This window comes from Trichosurus vulpecula, chromosome 1, assembly GCF_011100635.1.
Source record: "Trichosurus vulpecula isolate mTriVul1 chromosome 1, mTriVul1.pri, whole genome shotgun sequence".
Classification (NCBI taxonomy): domain Eukaryota; kingdom Metazoa; phylum Chordata; class Mammalia; order Diprotodontia; family Phalangeridae; genus Trichosurus; species Trichosurus vulpecula.
The window spans coordinates 61,949,116-61,973,355 of record NC_050573.1 but is presented as its reverse complement, the minus strand read 5'-3'; the positions used below and the strand labels follow the sequence as shown (position 1 = coordinate 61,973,355).

Here is a 24,240-nt window from a genome sequence, read left to right as displayed (position 1 = left end):
AATTTGAGGAGGGTGAGAATACTAACTAGACCAGGGCCCTCCACCTGGGGGCCCTGAACTTGTTCTTTTACTATCTTGACAACTTATTTCAACAGTACTGATGTCTTTTGTAATCCTACGTATTTTTTTCATTTAAAAACACAATTGTGAGAAAGCCAAAGGGGTCTGGGACACGAAGAAGGTGAAGAAGCCCTGACCTGGAGGGATCAGGAAATGCTTTTCTTAAGAGGTGGCACCTGACCTGAGCTTTGAAGCAAGTTAATACAAGGCAGAGTAAGGAAGGATTTCATTCCAGATATGAGGGACAGAAAGATGGTAGGAGGAGAGAGCAAACAGGCCAGTCTGGCTGGAATGGGGACGGTGTGCAGGGGGAGTAGGCTAAAGAAGTCTGGGGAGGGAGGATGGAGCCCAAAGGGGTTTAAAATGCCAAGCTGAGGTATATGTATTTCTGCTTTTATCCTAGAGGCAAAGTGAGCCAGTGAAGCTTCCTGAACCTGAAGGTTTTGACACGGCCACACCTGTACTCCAGAAAGCCCAGGGACTACCGAGACACGGGAACTTCTGACTCTCGATGTCACATCAGCCTTGTCCCTCTCCAATCCAGCCTGCACACAGCTGCCCAAAGGCACCCCCCACCCCACCAATTTTACAGATGAGGAAACAGAACCAGAGAGGCTGACTGCACGACTCGCCCAGGGTCACACTGAGCCAGCATTCAAATCTAGCCCCTCCCCGCCCACAGCCACACAGCCACACACCCACACACACACACACACACACACACCCACACACACTCTCTCTCTCTCTCTCTCTCTCTCTCTCTGTCTCTCTCTCTCTGTGCTCCCTTTCTGGAATATAAGTGCGGCTATGTCAGCTTCTGAGGAGGTCAGGCTCAATCTCAAAGGTCTGCCACACTCTAAAATCCTGTGATCCTATAACCTCTCCATGCCTTAGCAGACAGTCTTTTTTTTAAACCTTTTTCTCCTAATCATGTCCCTTCCATGGGTCCCTCTGAACAGGAGAAAAACAGGGTCTTTCTAATGAGTTCCTGTGGCTGAATCTGAATCCTCTGCACTTGGCAGAATGGTTCTTAGAAAAGCCCACAATCCATCCTCTGTCTAGGAGAGAGAATGCCAAGGAAAAGGCCCAAGAGCTCAGGGTCACTCCAAACCATGCCATGAAACGACAGAGCAGATCCTCTATAGAGCCGTTAAATCTGTGTAATGCTAGAAGACAGAACAAGCTCCGTGTAGGGGCGGGAGGAGGTGGGCAGTTACAAGGAAGCAGACTCGGGGCAACCTCGGAAGGTGTCAGCATAGCCAGGAACAGGAACAGAACCAGCCAGCCTGACTGGCAAAGGGAACTGGGCCCAGCTGCCAAGTGCCTTGCAGGGTGGCTCCAGAGAGGAAATGGAAGGATGAAATAAAGTGTGGAGGCAGCTGGTCATTCATTAGACTGGCCACCAGGCCTGGTGAAGACCTGATGGCTTGGCTGGTTTGCACAGACACTTGGAGCCAAACAAGCCCCCAGCGCTTGGGAAGGGCACAGATGGACAGCCTGGGAGCCCCTTTAGGTCTCTTCCAGGAAGCTAATCCACGGCAAGGCAGCACCCTGAGCAGGCAGGCAGTGGCAGGGGAGTGTCACGGCAGTGTGGCTATGCTTGGCCTAGGTCCCATACCTAGAGGGCAGTTGTTCAGTAGAGAAGAGTCTATTCTGGGAGAGATAACAAAGCAATTGTCTGAAACTACCCTCTGAACACTGTGGTACCTCTGAGCACCTCAGGCCTGAGGGGATGGACCCTGCAGCCCTAGAACTGCCAAACATTTCCTTCCTCCCTCACCACTGAAGCATCTCTCAAAACAAGGAATGGGAAAAGAAAGGGCAGCTCGGCAAAGCCAACTATTATCAACCGAGTCGGAGAGCGTTTAGGTCCTTTCCCAGCCTCTTCCTGGGTTGCTGGTGACAAAAGGACCAGTAGTAAGTGATGAACAGGCCAGTCCCTCCCCCTCCCTAGCCACCTGTCTCTAGCTCTAAGGGGCAGACTGACAGATGTGGGAGGCTATGTGAGCACCCTAAGCTTGGCCCAGGGAACCCCCAGATACAACCTCTGGAAAGGAGAAGTCTGACCGGCCCTGATGCTTCCAAGCCCCAGGCGCAGGCTCCTATTCTCCCAACAAGGACTCCCTTCTCTTTGTCTCTTGTGGCTCCACCCAACACAGTGAGAACTTTATGTGGTTTTTGGGAGTGGGTTCCAGATGTGGCAGGTGTGGGGTCAGAAGAGCACTGAACTGGTGGCCAGGAGACCTGGGCTAGAAGTATACCTCTGCTTTCAGCTGGCTGTGACTTTGGGCAAATAATTTCCATTATATGGGCCTCAATTTCCTCACCTAGAAAAAGAGGATTTAGGACTCCAAGGCCCCTTTGCTCTAAATCCTATGATCTCATAAACCAATTAACCACATTGACTTTCCTCCTCTATGAAATGGGAATAATACTACTGCATGCCTTCCTTACCTCACAGAGTTATTACAAAAATCAAATGTAACATGCTCTGTACCCTGAAAAGTGTTATTTAAGGCTCAGCTACTGTGCTTAATCCTGGCCCCAAAACTTCTTCCTGGTAACACAGGCTCTATTGTGTGTCCTCAACTCCTCTGGCAGTCTAGTAAAACTTACAGATCCCTTCTCAGAAGAATGTTTAGAAATAATTGAAGGAAACACTAAATTTCAGTTAGAGGGTAGTGAAAACAAAGATGTTGGGTTGTTTCCCCATCCAAATTCACAGACCTTTGAAATCCACCCATGGACCTCGTAGGGATTAGTGGCCCTCAGGTCTGCCAGAGAATCACTGTGGATGGACAGATGGCCGAAGCTTCCTCTCAAATGGCCCCTCGTGTGGGAGTGTGAATGCGTATATACTACATGTCTATAACATATATAAAATGCACAGCCGCTCAGCTGACGCCGTACCTAATCCAGGGCAGAACTTGGTGTCACTCGCCACTTTCAGGTCAGTGTTGGTGAGCGAGATGGGCAACTTGGGCAGGGCCACGGCAGACACACGGTCCAGCTCATTGGTCGCTGAAAGAATCCGCCACTTGAGGATCATCGGTTGTTTATCTCCAACTTAAAATACAGCATCAGAAAGAAGAAAACAAACAGAACACTTGAGGGGGTGGCGTAAGTCGTGTGTTATTTAATGTACTTGAAGCTAAAAGACCTTTCTCTGGACTCTTTCCCGTCATCGACTCTAAAAAGGGAACAGCAGACCAGGGAGCACATAAAAACAGATGAATTATCCTAAGGCTAGGCAACGTCATTATGGAAGCCAAGTACGTCCTCTTTCACATTTAATTACACTGCGTCCCATGGAGGTGGAAGCAGGGAGGGCTGATGAGCTCTTCTTCAGACAGCGGCAGACGCAGCCAGCCCACCACCTCTTCAGGCCGTTTGGAGAGGATCACAAATGCCTGGCACTCAGGCATTCAGAAAGCTCAGAACATCCACTACCACTAAGCAGAAAGCAGCCTCTTTAATTCGATGTTTATACCTGTGCCTTCAAAAACACACCAAAGCACAGCTTACATTTGGGGGTGGGAGGAAAAAGGGCAGGCAAAAGGGAAGAAAAAGGATGTCGGATTGTTTCATTTTAATCCCATTAAATGAAACGTACCAGACGTCCTGAGCACTGGGAGGCAGACATCCATTCGCTGAACATTCAACTACTAAGGCTCAGTGCCTGGCATCGGCAGAGACAGGAGATCATACAGAGGCCTTGCCCTCAAGGAGATTACAAGTGAGGTTCCATTACTGGAACCCTGGAGCACACAGTGAGTCTCCAGGACAAAAAGATGAACAAGAAGAGTTAGGGAAGCAGGTAACAAGCCTGGGATGGATCACCATGAACTTCAGTTATCCAGGCCTGCTCTTGCCCAGAGCAGAGAAGCTGGTAATTCCTTGGGCCAGCTTGGTGATAACAAGCAAGCGAGGAGGCAAACGAAGGCCTGACTGAAGTCATGTCGAGTTCACAGGGATGTGACCAGCTCATCTCAGAATTTGGGACAGAGAAGGAGAGGGAAACGGCCAAGCCTGCCTGCCAACCCCTCTAAACGTCCAAGAGGCAGAACAGGGGAAGAGCCCAAGGAAAGGACAGGAAGGATGCCATGAGAAGTCAGAAGTGGGAAACCTTAACGAATGAGATTCTGACACCCACGAACAAAAAATATTTGTGATCAGGAGGAAGAGGCGTTGTCTAATAAGACCAACGTGTACATATGAACCAACTTAGATTTTTAAAAGCCGTGTAGAGAAGATGGCAGCTAGCAGAAGTAACAGAGGACTGAATAACCCCGAGGTGCGGTGAGGTCCCATAGGAAGACAGCCATCCATCGGGGAAGTATGGTATGTGAATGTCACGTATATGCATGTTACAAACATTGCATGATGTACACATGTGAACATAATTACTGCTGAGCTGTAATGAATACTGAAACAATGAACATGAATAATTCGGAGAAGCTCAGGAAGATTTAAATTGAACTGATACACAGTGAAATAAACAGAGCCAGGTAAACAATGCGGACGCTAACGACAACACAGATGGAAAAAGCAAAAGCCAAACTGGACGCTGCGTAAAGACAATGTGGCTTCAGAGAAGAGAGGAAAGACATGCGACTCCTGCCCTCGTCTGCAGAGCACAGGGACTACGGTCAGCTTGGTGAGCGTTCTTTAACTCCATTTTGTTCCCCCTCTTTTTTGTTCTTTGCTATAAGAGATGGCTTGTGGGGGACAAAAGGGGGAAAAGTTACGTTGGGAAATGAAAGTGATTTAATAAATTTTAAAAATTTTTTAAAAGTTTAAATCGCTAAAAAAATTTTTAATGTAAAAAGAAAGCTATTAAAATTTCTTTTAAAGGATTTGTGTCAAGAGGGCTACTTTCAAAACAGCAAGAAAAGCTCAGGACAAGAAAGAAGTTTATTGGTCAGCAAGTTTTTGTTTTTCTTTTTTTAACTCATACTGGGGTAAACAAGAGAAGCTGCCCCCCAAAAAAGGGCCAAGATTGCTCTTTAGGTGGATGGGATGAGGATCATGGATGACACGCAGAAACCAGGACTATTCTGCTTTGCTTCTTCCCCCGTTGTAGAAAATGATCTCTGGGCAGAACAAGAAAATGGCTAAGAAGAAGCTGAAAATCAAGATAAGCGGAGAGAGACAGAGAGCACTGAGCAAGGGGCCGCCCCGATGACCGAAGGGTTCCGGTTATCCTGCCTGGCCAAATCACATCCCTGAGGCCTGAAAGAAGGGGAGAATGGGGGACTGACCCAGGACAGAAGAAGGTTAAATGTCTTGGTTATCAAAAAAGGGAAGGGAACAGAGTGTGCAAATTATAGACCGACCAACTCAACTTCAATTCCTGGTAAAATTCTAGAACGTGTTATTAAAGGATGGTGGTGGGGGACAAGGAGAACAGATCTCGGGCCTAGAAAGACTCTCTGAAGCCATCTGACCCAAGAACCCCACCCACCATTTTGTAGCTGGAGAGACTGGCGCACCTCTAGAAAAGGAAGCACCAACGAAAAGCCAGCTGAGAGCCAGTGAGCATGGGTCATGCCAGAGGAACATCATTTCCTTTTTTGACAAGGTTACTAGATAGGCAGAAACAGGGGCAGGGATCTGACCTGTGATTTCACAGAGAACTCCCAGCGAGGAAACTCCCTCTACCGATGTAGAAGCAACTCAGAGAAATGTCTAGGACACTGACACTTTCGCTAGGTCACAAAGCCAGTGTGTACCAGAGGTCTTCCTGGCTTTGAGATGAGTTCTGTCACATGGATTTTAGCCATGTGTTTGACAAAGTTACTGTGAAGCAATCAGGGTTAAATGACTTGCGCAGGGTCACACAGCTAGTAAGTGACTGAGGCAGCATTTGAACTCAGTTCCTTCTGACTCCAGGGCAAGTGTTCTATCTACTGCACTACCCAGCTGCCCCTCATACTATTTTCTTGACAAGATGGAAAGATCTGGGCTAGAGGGTGGTAGAGTTAGGGAGGTTAAAGTCTGGGTGCATGGCCAGCCCATTGGTCAATGCCAATTTGGAAAGAAGTCTTTAATGGAATTCCTCAGGGCTTTGTGCTTGGCCCTATGCTGTTAAACATTTTTATCAATAACTTGGGTAAAGGCACAGATAGCATGCTTTTATTATATTATCAGATGCCACAAAGCGAAAAGGGAAAGCTAACAGTCTGGATAACAATCTGGCTCTAATAAGATCTTGATGGGCTAGAATACTGGGCCAAATCCAGAAAAATTAAATTGAATAAGGATAAATATAAAGTTTCATGCTGGGATTCAAGAAGTCAATGTTACAAATACAAGATGGGGGTGGCAGGGCTAGACAATGATTCCTCTGAAAAAGGATCTGGAGGTTTCAAAGGAACACAAGGTCACTATGAGTCAAAAGCTGATACAGTCTTTGTCTGTCCTGAGACACAGTGACCCAGACCAGGCACGTGGCAGCCCTGCTGTCCTCCAGCCTGGTCAGACCACCTCTGCAGTGCTGTCAGCCTGGGATGCCACATTTTAGGGAGGCTACTGATAAGTTGAAGAGAGTCCAGAGCAGGGGTTCCAGAACAATAAAGGGGCTCCATATCATGCCATGAGAATCAAAGGAAGAAACTGGAGCTGTTTAGTCTGGGGAAGATCCTGGAGACCAAGATGACTGCTTGGCACTCTCTGCTGATGCGGAACATCTGAAAAGCTCTGGCCGAAAAATGCATCATCCAGCATACAACCAGGCATAAAGCCTCCCTGAGCTTATCTAGACTCGGACTTATACAACACTCCAACACCTGGCTTGGACACAAAGTCTTTCTGGTTTGTACCACCAGCAACCAGAGAAAAACTAACGGTCAAAGTATATGAAGAGACAATTTAGAAAACAGAATACAAAAATTACAAATATTTACTCAGAAAAAAATCCAGTCTTCCTAATAAATACAAATGAATAATTCTGAGGTACCATCTTGCTAGCAAACTGGCAGCATTTATTAAAAAATCATCCAATTTCATGTTGGTAAGGCATCACTCATACACTATTAGTGGAATGGCTAGAATCCTTTTGGAAAGCAATCTTATGATACATAAGAATAACAAATAATAATCATTTCCATAAGCCCCAAATCCTTTTATTGGGAATATGACCAAATAAAATAATTTTTAAAAAACTTGTAAGGCAGTTATTTGTTTAAAAAACATATAGATAGGTATTTAAAGCACTTTTCTCTGTAATAATAGAATTAGAAACAACTTATGTCTAACTGTTGGTGAATAACTGAGTAAACTAATGAAATTAAGAATGACAAATTTAAGTAATGTAAAGAAAAAGAGTCAGGCCACTGATGTAATGGAAAAGCTACAGATTTGGAATGAGAAAGACTGTTCGAGTCCCAGCTCTGACCTGTAAAAGGGTTGAGGAGGAAGGGGACAGCTATATTAAATGAGCTCTATGGTTCTTTAGAGCATCTATGAGTGTATACGTGACGATAAGCAAAGACAGTATAACCCAAAGATGAGGAGATGCATTCAGTATAAATACAAAAACGCAGGGGCGAATGGACAACAGGACAGCACTGAGCAAGTACCTAAGAAGTTATTATCATTCTGTGTTATGGCTCAATTTCAAAACTGAGTATGTCTACATGAAAAACATATCCAACCAATGGAGCTCCTTCCCTTTGGTTCGCTGGGGGGATGGCTCAGAGGCCTTTTAGTGGCAGAGGGCCACAGTTTTTCGAAGGGACACTCACCCACAGGGGAAATCTGCTGGAAGATGTTGTTCACAGGCAGGCCCTCCTTGCGCAGGGACCAGCACTCCACAATGCTGTTCATCTGGTTGGAGGCACACAGCAGCACCTGGGGGACAGAGGTCAAAGGGGCTGACCCCAAGGCAAATCGGTCACAGCCCTGGGGCTTCTGACCCAGGCCCCAGCGAAAGGGCGGAGCTCCCTTCACACCCGTTAACCAAGCTAGGTCCCACAGCTCATCCTGCTAGCTCTTCACATTTGACACTCTAAGCTCTAATCAGCTGCTCAGTCCTTCAGCCTCTGCCTGCAAGATGACATCTGTCACACACCCTTCCTCCATTCACCAGGCACCACCTGGGCTCAGATCTTCACCACCCTCTCCTGTGCTCCTAACTGGTCTCCCGCTCTCCCTGCTGTCAGTCTGTCCCCTCTCTGATTCACCCTTCTTCACCTGGCAGAATAACCCTCCTGAGATGCACATCTGACCATATCAGTCCCCTGCTCAGTAACTCCTAGTGACTTCCAAGAGAACAAAATAAAAATTCCTTGGCCTGGCATTTAAAGGCTGCCAGAATGTGGCTTCAACCTACCTTTCTAAATCTATTCTTCTACTATTCCCCTTCCCGCACTCTTTGTTTTATAGGCAAACTGGACTTTGAGTCATTCCCTAACTCAGTGTGCCATCTTCTGCCTCCAGGCATCTGCCTAGGTTGTGCCCCATGCCTACAGCACCCTCCTTTATGATCTCTGCCTTTCACATCCTTTTTCTCCCTTGGAGACACCTCTCCTCAGATACCAACTCCTCCACTGGTGTTAATGCTCTTTCCCTTTCAGTCTGCCTTGTGTTTACAGATTCGTGTATAGGTTGTATTCCCAAGGGAATGTGCGTTCCCTGAAGGGAGAGGCCATGCTCCATCCTGTCTGGGTGCACCTTCAGTGCACTGCACGGAGCAGGCACTTGATAAATACTTGTTCTGTAGAGCAGAATATTAAGACTTGAAAGGGACCTTAGAGATCACGTTCCTAATCTTTTCTCCTCTACATTTTCTAGATGAAGAAGTGGGATCCCCGGGGAGGGGAGTGAGTCCCTGAGCCTTGGCTTCCCCATCAAAGAGATGGAGATGATAGCACCTGCAGTCATGCACAGGATCGGGCTGTTGTGGGGAAAGTGCTCTGGAAGCCATCAGGAGCCTCAGAGTGGAAGCTGGGGGAGGTGGGAGAAAAGCAGCCAGCGGCTCACCTGCTCTGACATGTCTCTGGCGAGGAATTTCAGGTGTGTGATGGCGGGGTACTTGTCCTTCCGGGCAGGGTCTGTCGTGCAGCGCATGAAGAGGGATGGCAGGATCTCCGTGTCGATCCTGCACTTCTCGTTCACTACGCTGACACACACCTTGTAGAACTGGACGGGGGAGGTGCTACTGCCATCGGACGTGGCCACCACGATGTTCCCCCCACCGGTGAAGGCGATGTCTGCCAGGGCCACGCGGCAGCGCAGGCGGCACAGACTCTCTGTGGAGGTCAGCACCTGCCCGTTGGGCTTGAGCAGGGAGACAGTCACCAGCCCACTGATGGTCACTGCAATCCAACCCTCCATAGGCTTCCCGCCAAAAAGCGTCAGAGAGGGGGAGAACTTGACTCGAGAAAACTTGTCGCCGAAACTCGAGGCACCAGACTGCAAAGGAAGAAATGCCTGTTGAATGCGATCCTTTAAAATCGAGCTCAAAAGCCACAGTGCTCAGGAAGTCTTCCTGATCCTACCCAGCTGGTGGCAATCTCTCTACCTTCTATTCTCAGTGTATGCTATTTTCCTATGTTTAATGCAATTCAACCCTTAAAGGCAGTGTCGCTGCATCAGTATGAATGATGACACAGAGTTCATCTCTGCTATGACACGGTAAATGGTCTCTAGGAGTTGCTGTGGCCAAAAGAATTCATCAGAAAAATCAGCTACACTGTTAACCTCAGACAACGGACACTCCAACGCTGGCCAATGCCAAAGCACATCTGGCTCAGGAGGACAAGCAAACAGAAGGCAGGACACTTAAAACCAATTACATTCTACTCGGTTATATGTTTATCCAGCACTAAAAGTCCTCTGACACCTCCGCACACAGGGCTGGGCTGCCTTCAAGAAATCCCAAACTGCATACCTTTGACCTACTGTTACCAGACTAGGCCTAATCCACAGAGATCGACGACAGAGGAAAAAGAAGCATATATACACAAACATTTCTAGCAGCTCTTTTTGTCATGGCACAGATTTAGATACTAAGGGGGGTGCATCTACCAACGGGGGAATGGATGAACCAACTATGAAGAACTGAAGTTGTGGGGTACCTGAAGGACCCTGGAGAAGCACACAGAGGGGATGGGCAGGCTACAGCACACAATCAACAAACGACAATACAGGAGAGAAGGCATGGGGTCTCGCAAGAGATACAGGATCTATATAGAAAAGGATGCGGGGAGCAGCTAGGCGGTGCAGTGAGTACAGCACCGGCCCTGGAGTCAGGAGGAATTCAAATCTGACCTCACACACTTGACACACTTACTAGCTGTGTGATCTTGGGCAAGTCACTTAACCCCAATTGCCCTGCCTTCCCCCCTCAAATAAAAATTTAAAAAAAAAAAAAAGGATGTAGCCTGCTCACATAGTGAAATCAAGGGGTAACAGCTGGCTAGCTCACACTGCCCGAGATCACTGTTTGTGAAGGGATGTGGACAAAGGCCCTCAGCACACTCTAGGCTCCTTGGGCAGGACAACATGGAGATCATCTGGAAAAAGGACATTCTCAGCCTGGAGCAGGTGAGAACTGGACACTGGATTTAGCTTCAGGAGGGTGAAGGACCAGGAAGAAGACAGAAAGGACACTACACATGTGCTCTCAGCTCAAGAGGCTGAACCAGGGCCTTTCAGCTAGGAGTCATTAACAAAATTTAAAGGTATTCGGGATCCCTTTACAAGACAGCTGAAAGAGGAAGACTCCAAAAGAATGGAAAATATCAGATATATGGCCTTAAAAACAGAAGTGACTGAGAAGATGTCAGCAGGCAGCTTAAACTGGCCTTCTTTCTCATCTCTATCAACCTTGGTAGTAAAGCACATCCGAGCGACTGTGCTATAGGGAAACCATAAGATCCTGTGACGGTGATCACCGTCGGCTTTCAGGAAAAGACTTCTCGTGAGTGAGCACAATGCAGCCTCGAAGATGGCCCTCCCCCTTCAAAAACCACAGAAGCCCATCATAAACAACCTGCTGCCTGGGTTCTTTCCTCTGGGGTACTAATAATCACTCTCTTCCCTTTGTACATCTTTGGAAAGAGGTAGAATTCTGAGAGCGAGAAGCATCTCATGGCAGCAACAATTTAGATAGGAGCCAGGGCGGAGATCGGCCGCGCCAGAGAGGACGCCTAGGAGCAGAGTGGGCAGGCGGGCAAGGAGAGGACCTCCTAGCAGGTCGGGACCACAATTCCAGCGCTGTGAGCAGCAGAATGATGCAAGGACCCCGTGGATGGGGGATAGCACAGCTCTCGCTTAGCCCAGCCCAGCCCAGCCCCTCCCTCCAGGGGGCTTCCTGCCCCTTCCCCCGACCGACCTTCTCCACATGCAGGGCAAGCTTCACGCCATTGTGTAACCAAGACAAAGAGACAATGGGGTCGCCTTCCACCATGCTGCCCACCGTATTCTCCCAGCTGTTGGCCAGATGGTCGGTCATGCTCCAGCACTTCACGTGCCCATCGGCATCGGCCGACAGGAGCCTGGAGCCTGAAAGGGGAGCAGAGGAGTGAGCAGAACAACTGGTCAGGAAGCTGAAGGGCAGCCAGGCAGGCCCTGTAACTCCTTGTGTTTGTTTCACAATTATTCATTAAAGAGAAAAATTAATTCCCCGATGCCTCTGCTTGTCTATCACTTCAGTTTCCATCCAAATATAACCGTCCTGCCCCCGAGGCAGCAAGGCTTCCATGTAAGAGCTACTGTACAAAAATTAAAAACCATCCCGTGTGATAGCATATGCGTGCGACATTCCACACCCACAGTCCCCCACCTCTTCACGGCCCTAACAGGTGCAGGTAGGGGCGGGGAGGAACTCTACGGAAGTGGGCAAAAGTGTAACAGGAGTAGAAATAGTACTAGTAATACCCACAGCAACAACAGATAATGTTTCCACAGCTTTAAGGTCTGCAAAGTGCTTTGAGTCTCACAACCTTGAGAGGCAGATGCTGTTGTCATCCCCTTTCTACAGATGAAACAACTGAGGCAAACAAAGGTTAAATGAGCTGCCCAAGATCACACTTAGTAAGGGTATGAAGCTGGATTTGAACTCAGGACTTCCCTGCTCCAGACCCAGTGCTCTATCATCCACTGCCCACCGAGCTGCCTCATAGAACAAGACAAGGAGCCGAATCCTTGCATTTGAGCCCCTCTGATGTCACTAACCGGCTGCGTGGCCTTAGGTGGGTCATCCGTCGGTCAATAAACATTAATTAAGTGCCTACTATGTGCCAAGTACCGTGTGAAGAACGCAGGGGACGGGGATACAAAAAAGCAAGGCGGTCTCTGCTCTCAAGGAGCTTACAGTCTAACGGGGGAAACACCAAAGAGCTGAAGTGAGGGGGGAGGGGAGAAGGGGGCATGCTGCAGTCCTGAGTAGCCAGATGGGAAGTGCTGAGGCATGAGCCCTGGTCCTGCCGCCTTGAACGGAAGGCCAAGGAGGAGAGCTCAGAGAGAGGGAGGGGACCAAGGGGCAGGAAAGAAGGCAGGGTGCTGAGGAGGTATGCAAAGTGAGGACGCCCATCCTCACCTAGGAGGAGGATGTGTGTGAAAGAGCTTTGGAGAAATGTTCCCGAAGCTGAGGGCTGCTAAATTCATGACAAAAGAAAGAAAATACTTGGGGCAGCTAGGTGGCGCAGTGAGCGGAGCACCGGCCCTGGAGTCAGGAGGACCTGAGTTCAAATCTCACCTCAGACACTTGACATACTTACTAGCTGTGTGACCTCAGGCAAGTCACTTAACCCCAATTGCCTGGCCCTCCCCTCTAAAAAGAAAAAAAAAAAGAAAATATTTAACAAGCACTTTGTAAGCATACGGTGCCATATAAACCAGGTGTCCCAAAAGTTTAAGATTTAATAGCTTAAAACTGCCCTCAGACCCGGGGGTCACCCTGTCTCTATAGGTTACTATTATATTCAACATATCCCCCCCGTGAAATGGGCTGGTGGGACTACAAGAGCTCCAAGGTCGCCCAGCTCTACGATCTGATGTCTGTGGGCCAAAGGTCAAAGTGTGGTGTTTTTAAATTCGGAACTTCATCCTCCAGGGGCCGGCCTCCCACTGCCACGGGGCCTGGCCATCAACAACAAGGAACAGAAAAGAGAGCCCTTCTCACCAGACTGATCCCACTCCAGGCAAGTGATCATTTCGATGTGTTCAGAGTTGATGGAGTACACGTCCCAGGGGTGCTCTGTATCCAAAATGTGAATCATGTGGGTCAAATCTGAGGAGAGAAGAGAGAGCAAATACTGAAGGCTGGCGGAGAAAGGAATTCAACGTTCTCAACCGTAGTCGCCTCGTTAAAAACAGCAGTCAGAATGACTAATGAGAGGGGCTCCCTAGCTTACTTGTCAAAACCTACTCAACACAACACATGTGCATGGACTGTGCACCGGGGGCGGCACAAAGGTCGGCTAAGACACGGCCCTCATGCACCTTGCAGTTTGACAGGGATATGGCTTCTAATGCAGGTGGAAATTATAAACGCATTGGAAAGGTATATGGAGATCTAAGGGGGAAAAGAGCACTGATAAATGGTAAAGTACTATATAAACACACGCTAATTATATTTCTATGGAGTGTGGGTAAAATTGTCAGTGCCGCACAAATCAAAACCATAACCCAAACCCAATACCCTAAGTTCAGGAACCAAGGAGAGTTTACTGAGTTCACCACGGGAGCTCAACCAGAATGAGTGGCCTGTGGCCTCGAGGCCATATGTGGCCCTCTAGGTCCTCAAGTGCAGCCTTTTGACTAAATTCAAACTTCACAGAACATACCCCCTTAATAAAATGACTTGTTCTGTAAAACTTGGATTCAGTCAAAAGGCCATACTCGAGGACCTAGAAGGACACATGTGGCCTTGAGACCATAGGTTCCCCACCCCTGCCCCAAAGGAACAGAAGGACAAAGCTTATATAGGTTTCAATTTAGGCAGGAGGTGAATTGGGTATGGGGGAACCTTAGGACAGGCCAAGGAAGCAGCTCCGTGGTGCCATAGTGTATAGAGTGCCAGGGCTTGGAGTCAGGAAGACTCATCTTCATGAGTTCAAATGTGGCCTCAGACACTTACTAGCTGTGTGACCCTGGGCAAATAATTTAACCTTGCTTGCCTCAGTTTCTTCATCTGTAAAATGAGCTGGAGAAGGAAATGGCAAACCACTTTACTGTCTCTGCCGAGAAAACCCCAAATGGGGTCACAAAGAGTCAGACAGGACTGAAAACAAATGGAACAACAGGATTGGACAAGGCTGTTCTGGGGGCTTCCAGGGAAGGAGTAAGGGATGTGGTATACCATGATACTTGCAGGCCAACAGGCTTGCTGTGGGGGCTAGTAACAGGAAAGACTCTTCTTCAGGTTGGCTATCTTCTATAACCTCACCCTCATAGACAGGACTATCTCTAGGGGGTGGGGAGAGGGTAGGGACTGCAATACAAACAGGGTCAGGGGCAAGATAGAGAGGAGTTGCACACAAAGTGGAGCCGCTTTAGCTTTCTCTCTCAGTCAGTCTAAGGGTGCTCTCTAAGACCCTAAGCTGTGTGGGTAGAAGGATTCCTCCAATCAAGCCCCCCACACTGTTCAGAATCCTAGCTTCAATTAAAACAAAACAAACAGCCAACATGCACGGAGCGGAGAATTACAGGATGTCAGGAAGGCTGGAAGAAACCCTAGAGGTCATTAGCTTAGCATTTCTGCTCCTCTCCCTCATTCTGCAAAGGAAGAAACCAGGGCCAGAGCCACAGGACATCAGCCAGATGTCCTGACCCTCAATCCAATGCTCGAGGACCCCGCAGGTGAATGAAGCAGAGGCTTCTTGTAAAGGATGGATCCCCTAAAGAGGTTAGGATCTCCCCCGAGCACTCTGGTCAATGTCACGGAGGTGGAACCAGATTAAAATGAAATTGAGAAATGTTTAACAAAATAAATAAAAATACATTAAACAGAGATGATGTTAATTTGTGGTTTTCTAAGTCAGTATGCAGAGAGCCTTTTTTTTTGGGTTTGAGGAGTTCTGGGTTCTGGATTCTAGTCCAAGATCTGTTTCTGAAGAGTTCTATGACCTCAGCTCACTGGGTAACCACCACAAATCCTGGTTTCAAGAACAGCAGGTTGAGAATATCAGCACTTAGTTGATGCATGTTGAATTTAATTAGACCCGGAGGAGACACCTTGGCTTTGGAGCCAGAAGTCCTGGGGTCAGGTCCCGCCCAGCTTTCCCTCCACTTCTGTGACCTCTGACGATTCATACTAAGCCTGGCTCCTCCTCTGTACCAGCCAGCCCACCTCACAAGGCTGGTATGAGGAAAACACTTTGTAAACTGCACAGTCAGGAATTGCAGGCCATTATCAGTATTCTACGGCCAACGACGTACCTTTCTCCTCTTCATTTTTCAGGTCTGTAGTGAAGGCTATAAGGTTTCGGCAGGACCAGGCACAGACCAATGGAATGGAGGGGCAGTGATTGCTTTTGGGCCTTTTCTCCCACTCACAGACATAAGCCAAATCCATCATGCCCCTAGACTGTTTTCCGGGGTCCCCAGCCTGGGGTCCCTCAGATCAGAAGACAAAAATCAGCAGGTCCTAAAAAGAAAAAAAGTGCATTAGGTTGTCTTGTATTTATTCTTTAAAAGCTTACTTTATATTTCAGTCTGAAAATAGTCTTGAGACTGTCCCAGAAAAGACATTTGATATATCTGTATTTTATTTTGCTCATTCCCTTTTAGTGGGGTAGTACAGACCCCAATAATAATAATTTTTTAAAATATAACATTACTAGGATTTATTTTTATATGTTATAATTTACATTTATATTATGACCACTGTAATTTTTATGATATTATTATCATCATCCCCTTGCCCCTTTAGTGGAGTGGCCCAGACCCCACAACACAGGGCCCGGCCCCCCAACCTGCCACCGGCTTCTCTCTGACCCTACTGCAGGAAGCCTTTCCCTGGCCCCTTCCACTTCTAATGCCTTCCCTCTGAGAATGCCTTCCATGGAGTCACATCAAGAAGCACTTATTAAGCTCCTACTGTGTGCCAAGCACTGTGCTAAGTGCTACAAAGAAAGGCAAAGAACCCCCAGTCCCTGCTCTTTAGGAGCTCACAGTCTGGTGGGGAGAGAGCCTGCAAACAACTATGGGAGAACAAAACAGAGAGGAAAAGCCCTGGCATTAGAGGACCCTGGGAAAGCGTATCCCCCCTATCTGCCTTGCATGCTCATAGGTATTTACACGCTGCCCCCATTAGAATGTGAGACCCCGGAGGGCAGCGCCCGTCTTCCCCCAGCAGCACTCAGCAGGCTACCTGGCACCTAGGAGCATTTAACAAACGCTTGTTGACTGACTCCTGGGGCACAGAAGGGGCACCTCACTCTACCTACCTCAAATCAGCCCACACCATGTTCAAGTTTTTCACTCATCTAAGAACAGAAATACAGAAAACAGGAAAATAAAGCAATTAAATGAAGGCTGCCATCATCCCTTTCCCTACCTACTATTTTTTTAAATTTGGGGTCAATGGGGTAAGTGACTTGGCCAGGGTCACACGGCTACTGGGTGTCAGAGGCTGCGTTTAGCTCGGGTGCTCCTGACGCCAGGGCCGGTACTCTATCCACTGCCCCTTTCCTACCCGCTTTTGCAAGCACAGGTCCTAAAACCCCCGCGGATAGTTTGGGAGATTGCCACTTCCCCTCCCCCACTTCTCCTCGCTCAGTCGTCTTATACCTCCAGCCATACTATCCCAGCGACCCAGCACGCTTTCAACTAAAAGCCCCACCCCTTCCTTCAGGCTCCTCCCCCAGGCGAGTCACCGTCCCCTCTCTTTAGGACTCACTCAACAGCAGCCTCTTTTAAGGCCCCACCCCCTCAGCGGCTTCCTTTCCCTCGGGCCCCGCCCCCTCGGCCTCTCCTCGGACCGAGCCCCGCCCCTCTCGCCATCCTCCGATCCGCCGCGGAGGGACGGCCCCCCCAGACCGACTGCACCCCCTGTAACGGCCGTACGCGGCCTTCGCCTCACCTCAGCTCTGTCCAGCCCTCCGTGCTCTGCTCTGCTCCCGCTCCCGCCCCCACTGCAGCCGGAGCTGCTCCGGCCTCCCGGCGGACCTGCCCAGGGAACGGCGAGCCACCAGATCCACTAGCAATCGTCGAGACCGCCAGCGCGGTGGCTTTTGGGATAGAGGAGGCAAGGACGCCCCGCCGTCCGCCATCCTATGAGGCGGCCCATTCGGGCGGCGTATGTTAATCACGCAAACACCCAGCAGCCACTGCGGTCTCAGTGAAGCAAAGACAGATTCCCAAATGGAGGCATTCTCAAGATTTTGAATGATACAGAGACGTTTAACTTGCATACAAAACACGTTTTAAGGCGATAGAAAAGAAATTGTGATTCCCGGAGCATTTGATTGGCTCGCCATATGTGAAAGATATGCGAACTTCTGTGCCTTAAATACTCCGAAGAAAGGCTACAGTTTCGTGCTCGCTTCGGCAGCACATATACTAAAATTGGAACGATACAGAGAAGATTAGCATGGCCCCTGCGCAAGGATGACACGCAAATTCGTGAAGCGTTCCATATTTTTGTCTCCTACCCAGCCAAAATAAAAAACGAGAGGCCTTCTCAGTAACTGTTCTGCCTTCCCTGGCCGGGGTCACATTGCGTTTCTTCTGAATGGACTCACATACACATGTTTTTTAGCTAGAGATTGTAAGAGGACAGGGGCCCTTCCATTTTTTACTGTATCTCCAATGCCTGGCATAGTGCCTGGCACGTGGCAGATGCTTCAAAAATAATTATTGATTGAATGAGTAAGACCACTGGGCGCATCACGTGGTTGGCACTCAATACTTGCTGAATGAAATTAAACTTAAAGGAAATAGCACGGAGCAGGCCAAAGCATGTTGGGTCTGGAGTCAGGAGACCCAGCACATAGTGTGACCTTTGGCAACCTCCCTGGGCTTATTTCCTCCTCCGGAAGGTGGAAATATATCTCACCTACCTCTCTACCACCTAACTCCCAGGGCAGGAATAAGAAAACAGTTTACAAACTGTGTAGCACTTGAGAAAGGTGAGCCACTATTAGAATGGTGGAAACATTTTTAAAAACCTCAGTTTCTCAAGAAATATTAAGGAATAAATATTTTTGGTTGCCTAAAGCACTTTTCAGATGTTTCCTTTAGGAAAGTAGATAGGATAGAAGCTACGTTTTTTGCAGGCCAACGGAAATCCTTTGGCGTAGAAGTTGTGCAGGCCTTCCTTTTAAGTGAAAAAGGAGGGAAATATCCAGGACTAGGGTATACGTCTTTTCAGGTTAAGATTCTTATACCTCCTTGCCCCCTGAAAGGATTAGGCTGTGACTCACCCTTTTCCAACCAAAAAGACAGTACTTGGGGTGAATAGGTAAGGGAGGAATGGAGTAGTGAGTATGGTTCTAGAATGGTAACCCTAAACTATATTTGAACATATTATAGCCTTTTTTTGTTCAAGATTCCTATAAAAATCAACTAAAATTGTCTTGAGGGCATATACCAATTTGGACATATCTTTCTCTAGGCTACACAAGCTTGGGTTGTAAAATGATGTTAAGTTAATAAAAATTGTTTCTGGCATATTTGTGCCTAAAAGACAGAATAGAGAATCAAAATTTAGTCTGCAAGAAAGATCTACAGCAAATGGTGTACTTTTCTCCCCAGATGTCTAGTGAAGGCTATATAGGACCATAGATCCATAGAATGAAGGTGCAGTGATTTATTTTGGGCCGTTTTCTTATATGTCAGTCAACAGTCAGCAAGCATTTATGAAACACCTACCTGTGTGACAGGCTAAGCGTTAGGGATACAAAGAAAGACAAAAACATAGTCCCTGCCCTCAAGGATCTTACATTGTAATAGAGGAGGCAGGATGCAAGAAACTATGTACATACATTATAAATGAAAGGTAGTATCAGAGGGAAGGTTCTAGCGGTGGGGGAAACCACAAAGGTTTCCCCAAAGGGTAAGATTGGAGCGGAGTCTTTGAAGGAAGCCATGAGATGGGAGGTTGGGACATAGCGCTCTCAAGCATGGGGCTAGCCATGGAAAAGGCACAGAATTGAGAGATGGAATCTCATATGTGAGCAACAGCAGTAAGGTATATATGAAGACTGGAAATGCAGGAAGGGGACAGATTGTAAAGGGCTTTGAATGCCAAAGAGAGGATTTTATATTTACTCCTGGTGGTAATAAGGAGCCACTGGAGTTTACTGAATAGAGAGGAGATGTGATCAGACCTGTGCTACAGGGAGACCAATTTGACAAGGGAATGAAAGATAGACTGCAGTGGGGAGAGAGTTGAAGTGAGGGACCAACCAGTAGGCTGTTGCAGTGGTTCAGGTATTAGGTGATCAAGGTCTGAGCCAAGGTGATTGCATGTCAGAAGAGAGAAAGAGGCATATGCTGGACATGATAGAATTTAGCAACAGATTGGATATGGGGAATAAGAGAGAGTGAGGAGTTAATGACACTGAGATTATAAGACTAGGTTATTGGGACAATGGTGGCACCCTTGGCTGGAAAGAGGGGGCTTGGGAGGAAAGATGAGCTCTGTTTCGAACATGTTGAGTTTGAGATGTCTATCAGGCCTCCAGTTTGAGATGTCCAATAGACAAGAATGGAGGTCAGAAAAGAGGTTTTGGCTAGATACAAAGATCTGAGAGTCATCTTCATAGAGATGATGATTGGACCCTTGGAAGTTGGTAAGACGGCACAAAGAGAGAAGAGGACCCAGGATAGAGCACTAGGGACACCCATAGTTACTAAGTGTGTCCTAGAGAAAGATTCAGCAAAGAAAACTGAGGAGAGAACGGACAGGCAAGAAAAATCACCAAAAAAAAAAGTCACAAAAATCTAAAGGGGAGAGTATATCCCAAAGAGGGTGACTGACAGTGTCAAAGACTGAAGAGAGGTCAGGAACAACAAGAATTAAGTAATTAGATCTGTTGGGTTGAGAAATCATTGGTAGCTTCAGAGAAAGCAGTTTTAGCTAAACGAGGAGGTCAGGAGCCAAACTGCAGAGAGTTAAGAGAGTGAGAGGAAAGGAACCATCATAAGAAAGCACCCATAACAGACACCCTTCTCAAGTTTAGTCAAGAAAGGAAGCAGAGATAGAGGATCATAGTTAGCAGGGGTGGCCAGATCAAGTGAAATCTGGTTTTGGGGAGTTTAAGGATAAAGGAGACAAGGACATATTCATAGGCAGCAAGGAAGCAGCCGGTAAATAAGGATGAAATTAGAAAGAATGGGATGATGAGAAAGAGAAAGGGAAATTTGCTACAGAAGATGGAGTGGAAGGAATCACATTCACATGCAGCATAAGTACAGGAATTTGCTTTGATCACAAGATTCCTGGATTGCTTTTTCTAGGGTCCCCAACCTGCAGCCCCACTGAACAGAAGAAAGAAAAATCTCCAGGTTCTAAAAAGAATTGTTTTGTTTTTGGTCTCAGTAGCTTTTGTATTTCAGCCTGAAAATAGTCAGTGAGTCAGTAAAACGTTTATTAATCACCCGCAATATATCAGGCACTGTGCTAACTGCCGAGGACACAAAGAAAGGCAAAAAATAGCTCAGTCTAATCACTGGGCAGACAACACGCAAACAACTATGTTCAAGCAACATGTATGCAGGAACAAATAGGAAATAATCAACAGAGATGACGAGACACTAGCACTGAGGGGAATCAGGAAAGGCTTCTAACAGAAGGTGGGATTTTAGCTGGGACTTGAAGGAAACCAGGTGGCCAGGAGGCAGGGATGAGGACGCAGAATATTGGGCATAGGCATGGGAGACAGGCAGTGAGAATGTGCAGAGTGGGCAGATGGGGTGTCTTGTGTGAGGAACAGCAGAAAGGCCAGTGGACTGGATGGAATAGTAAGGGAGATGGGGATTAAGAAGACTTGGAAAACAGGAGGAAGCTAGGCTATGAAGGACTTTGAATGACAGGCTGTTTCATATTCGATCCTGGAGGCAACAGGGAGCCACTGGGGTTTATTGAGTAGGCGAGTAACATGATCAGACCTGGACATTAGGAAAATCACTTCGGTGTCTCAAGGGAAGATGGTTTGGAGTGGGGAGAGACTTGAGGCACGCAGACCCATCCGCAGGCTACTGCAATAGTCCAGGCACCAGGTGATGAGGGTCTTCCCTAGAGGGGTGGCGGTGTCAGAGAGAAGGACAGATGTAACAAAGGTGAATTCAACCGGCTTTAGCAACAGCTTGGATATGGGGGGGGGGGGGGGTGACAGAGAGTGAGCAGTCTAGAATGACTCCTAGGTTGGGGAGCCTTAGGGACTGGGAGGGTGGTGATGTCTTTGACAGTAATAGGAAAACAAATTAAATGAAATTTAAATGAAAACAAATTAAATGAAAAATACTTCGACGCTGTCCCTTCAAGCTGCCTTCAAAGAAAGGTTGGGAGATTGAGCTCTTCCTCCCCACCCCCACCCCGTCCTGTTCTTACACCCCACGCCCAATGCCCCTCCTCCGGCTTTCCTCTCAAGCCCCGCCCCCTACTCCTAACTCTCATCCCCCCCCCCCCAGTCCCTCGCCTTTTCTTTCAGGCCCCGCCCCCTCACTCGCTGTGCCGGTTCTGCTTCCCCCCCCCCCCCAGGCCCCGCCCCTCAGCCTCCCGGCTCCCTTTTCCTCTGGTCGGGTCCCTACAAAGTCTTCTTTCCCTCAAACTTCATTCCCTCGGCCGCGGAGGCCCCTGGGATAGAGGAGGCTCGGACCGCTCTCCGTCAGCCACGCTAAAAAGAACCTCCGCTTCTGGCGTCGTATGTTAATCACGCAAACACCCAGCAGCCACCACTGTGTCACTCGAAGGAAAACTCATTTGAAATAAAGAGCCTTCCAAGACTTCACGTCATAAAATCATAATACTGTGTAATACGATGTAGTTTTAAAGAAGTCAGGTTGGAACGTGAAACGTGAGCTAATGAATGAAACCACCATATCTGAAAAGCATTTATTTTCTGGTACCTTAAATAGCTTCGGGAGAGCGCTGCGGTTCGTGCTTGCTTCGGCAGCACATATACTAAAATTGGAACGATACAGAGAAGATTAGCATGGCCCCTGCGCAAGGATGACACGCAAATTCGTGAAGCGTTCCATATTTTTCTCCAGCTACTGTAATAGCAGCTAGAAGCCAGATTTCTTTTTGTCTTCTGTAAGTCTGCTATGCAGCTAAAAGCCAGATTTTTAAGCCCCTTCTGGCCTTCCCCCCAATACGGAATAGTAATTCTGTGTAATAGGAGTGTTTCTAATCCTCAAGCGGTTAGCCATCATTTGTGGTTACTGTATATTTGGCTAAAAAATAGACAAAAATGAAACTCTTTACCCTCCGCATACAATAGGCAAAAACGACCATAGGCTGTACTGTTCAGGGGATGTGGGGGTAAGTAGCGTTGCTGGAGGACTCGAGGAAAGAGGATTGGAAGAGGAATTAATAATTTAGCTACGGAAAAGTCGAATTGCATATTGGATCCAAAGCAGTCAAAAATATGGAACGCTTCACGAATTTGCGTGTCATCCTTGCGCAGGGGCCATGCTAATCTTCTCTGTATCGTTCCAATTTTAGTATATGTGCTGCCGAAGCAAGCACGATCCATTGCGCTCTCCCGAAGCTATTTAAGGTACCAGAAAATAAATGCTTTTCAGATATGGTGATTTCATTCATTAGCTCACGTTTCACGTTCCAACCTGACTTCTTTAAAATTACATCGTATTACACAGAATTATGATTTTATGACGTGAAGTCTTGGAAGGCTCTTTATTTCAAATAAGTTTTCCTTCGAGTGACACAGTGGTGGCTGCTGGGTGTTTGCGTGATTAACATACGACGCCCGAAGCGGAGGTCCTTGGCTGACGGAGAGCGGTCCGAGCCTCTCCTATCCCAGGGGCCTCCGCGGCCTAGAGGGTGAAGTTTGAAGGAAGGAAGACGTTGTGGGGACTCGACTGGAGGGAAAGGGAACCGCTGAAGTGTAGGGCTCGAGGGAAGAGGGAGGCTGAGGGGCGGGGCTTGGGGTGAATAACATCCTACAGAGGTGGGGGGGGGGTGTGTGTGTGCCAGGAATAGGAGCGGAGCCTTGGGGTGCCGAACCGGCAGAGCGAGTGAGGGGGCGGGGCCTGAAAGAAAAGGCGAGACTGAAAGGGAGGGACTTGGGGTGAGAGTGAGGCGAGAGGGGCGGGGCTTGAGAGGCAAGCTGGAGGCGGGGCATTGGGCGTGAGGTGTAAGAACAGGACGGCGTCGGGGGGAGCGGGGGGGAAGGGGCGGAGCTTGATGCTGGGGGCGGGGCAAGCTGGGGCCCTGGCTCCGGCGCTTGCATCACCGGGCTGGAGGAGAAGGAGTGAGGGAGATCCTTTGAAGGGCGTGAAATTATCCGCGTGATCTTTGCCTGTTGGCAGGAAACTGACGCCTTAGGGAGACTGCTGTTTGCAAACCCAGCTGGGCAGCTGATGCAACAGCCTCCTCTGCGCTCCCCCAGCGCAGGCCTGCCTATTTCGGGGTGTAGAAGCTTTAGCCTTAAGGTGGGTGCCCTCACTACAGGGCACTTATTTCTCCCCAATCCTTTGGCCTCGTGGGAGAAAACACAAGAAGGTACCCGGGAGAGGGACATATCCAAGCTAATTTTCAGCCTGTGTTTAGCCTGTGAATTTGCAATGAAAGGCGTTCCAATCCTGGTCCTGCTACTCATTACAGTGACTTCAGACAGGCCTTTTAACTTCTCTGGGGCTCAGTTTCTTCATATGTAAAAGGAGTTAAATTGTTGTGTGACCCCATTTGGGGTTTTCTTGGCAAAGATTCTGGAGCAGTTTGCCATTTCCTTCTCCAGCTCATTTTACAGATGAAGAAACTGAGGCAGACAGGGTTAAGTGACTTGCCCAGGGTCACAGAGTTAACAAATGTCTGAAGTCAAATTTGAATTCAAGTCTCCCTGACTGTGGATTATCTGTCCTGCCCTACCTAGCTGCCCTAGGTCCCTTCTCTGATTAGGAAAATATTCACTCCACTTCTGTGCAAAGACCACTGGGATCAGGTATTTTTGATGCTTACTGGGTGGCCTTGGAGAACTCACTTAAATGGCCTGGAGTGTTTTTTTCATCTCATGTAAAAGGAGGGGCCTGGCCTTAGATATC

General features: G+C 48.0%; 1 protein-coding gene and 3 non-coding genes across 5 annotated transcripts; 2 read left to right on the top strand and 2 right to left on the bottom strand.

The window, feature by feature from the left end:
* Window positions 1-2,970: 2,970 nt before the first annotated feature.
* MED16 (mediator complex subunit 16) lies at window positions 2,971-17,312 on the bottom strand (the record flags this gene model as incomplete). Of its 2 annotated transcripts, XM_036735849.1 has the most annotated exon segments (8): window positions 2,971-3,126; window positions 7,806-7,911; window positions 9,043-9,474; window positions 11,399-11,568; window positions 13,190-13,297; window positions 15,448-15,655; window positions 16,458-16,496; window positions 17,093-17,312. In XM_036735849.1, coding segments are annotated over 6 exon segments (1,111 nt in total), but the record flags the coding sequence as incomplete, so codon positions are not given.
* Window positions 17,313-17,547: 235 nt separating this feature from the next.
* Window positions 17,548-17,654, top strand: LOC118835140. The gene has a single exon (XR_005009474.1). It is a non-coding gene; the product is annotated as a U6 spliceosomal RNA (small nuclear RNA).
* A 4,460-nt stretch (window positions 17,655-22,114) lies between these two features.
* Window positions 22,115-22,221, top strand: LOC118835141. The gene has a single exon (XR_005009475.1). It is a non-coding gene; the product is annotated as a U6 spliceosomal RNA (small nuclear RNA).
* A 377-nt stretch (window positions 22,222-22,598) lies between these two features.
* On the bottom strand, window positions 22,599-22,705 carry LOC118835142. The gene has a single exon (XR_005009476.1). It is a non-coding gene; the product is annotated as a U6 spliceosomal RNA (small nuclear RNA).
* Window positions 22,706-24,240: the final 1,535 nt, after the last annotated feature.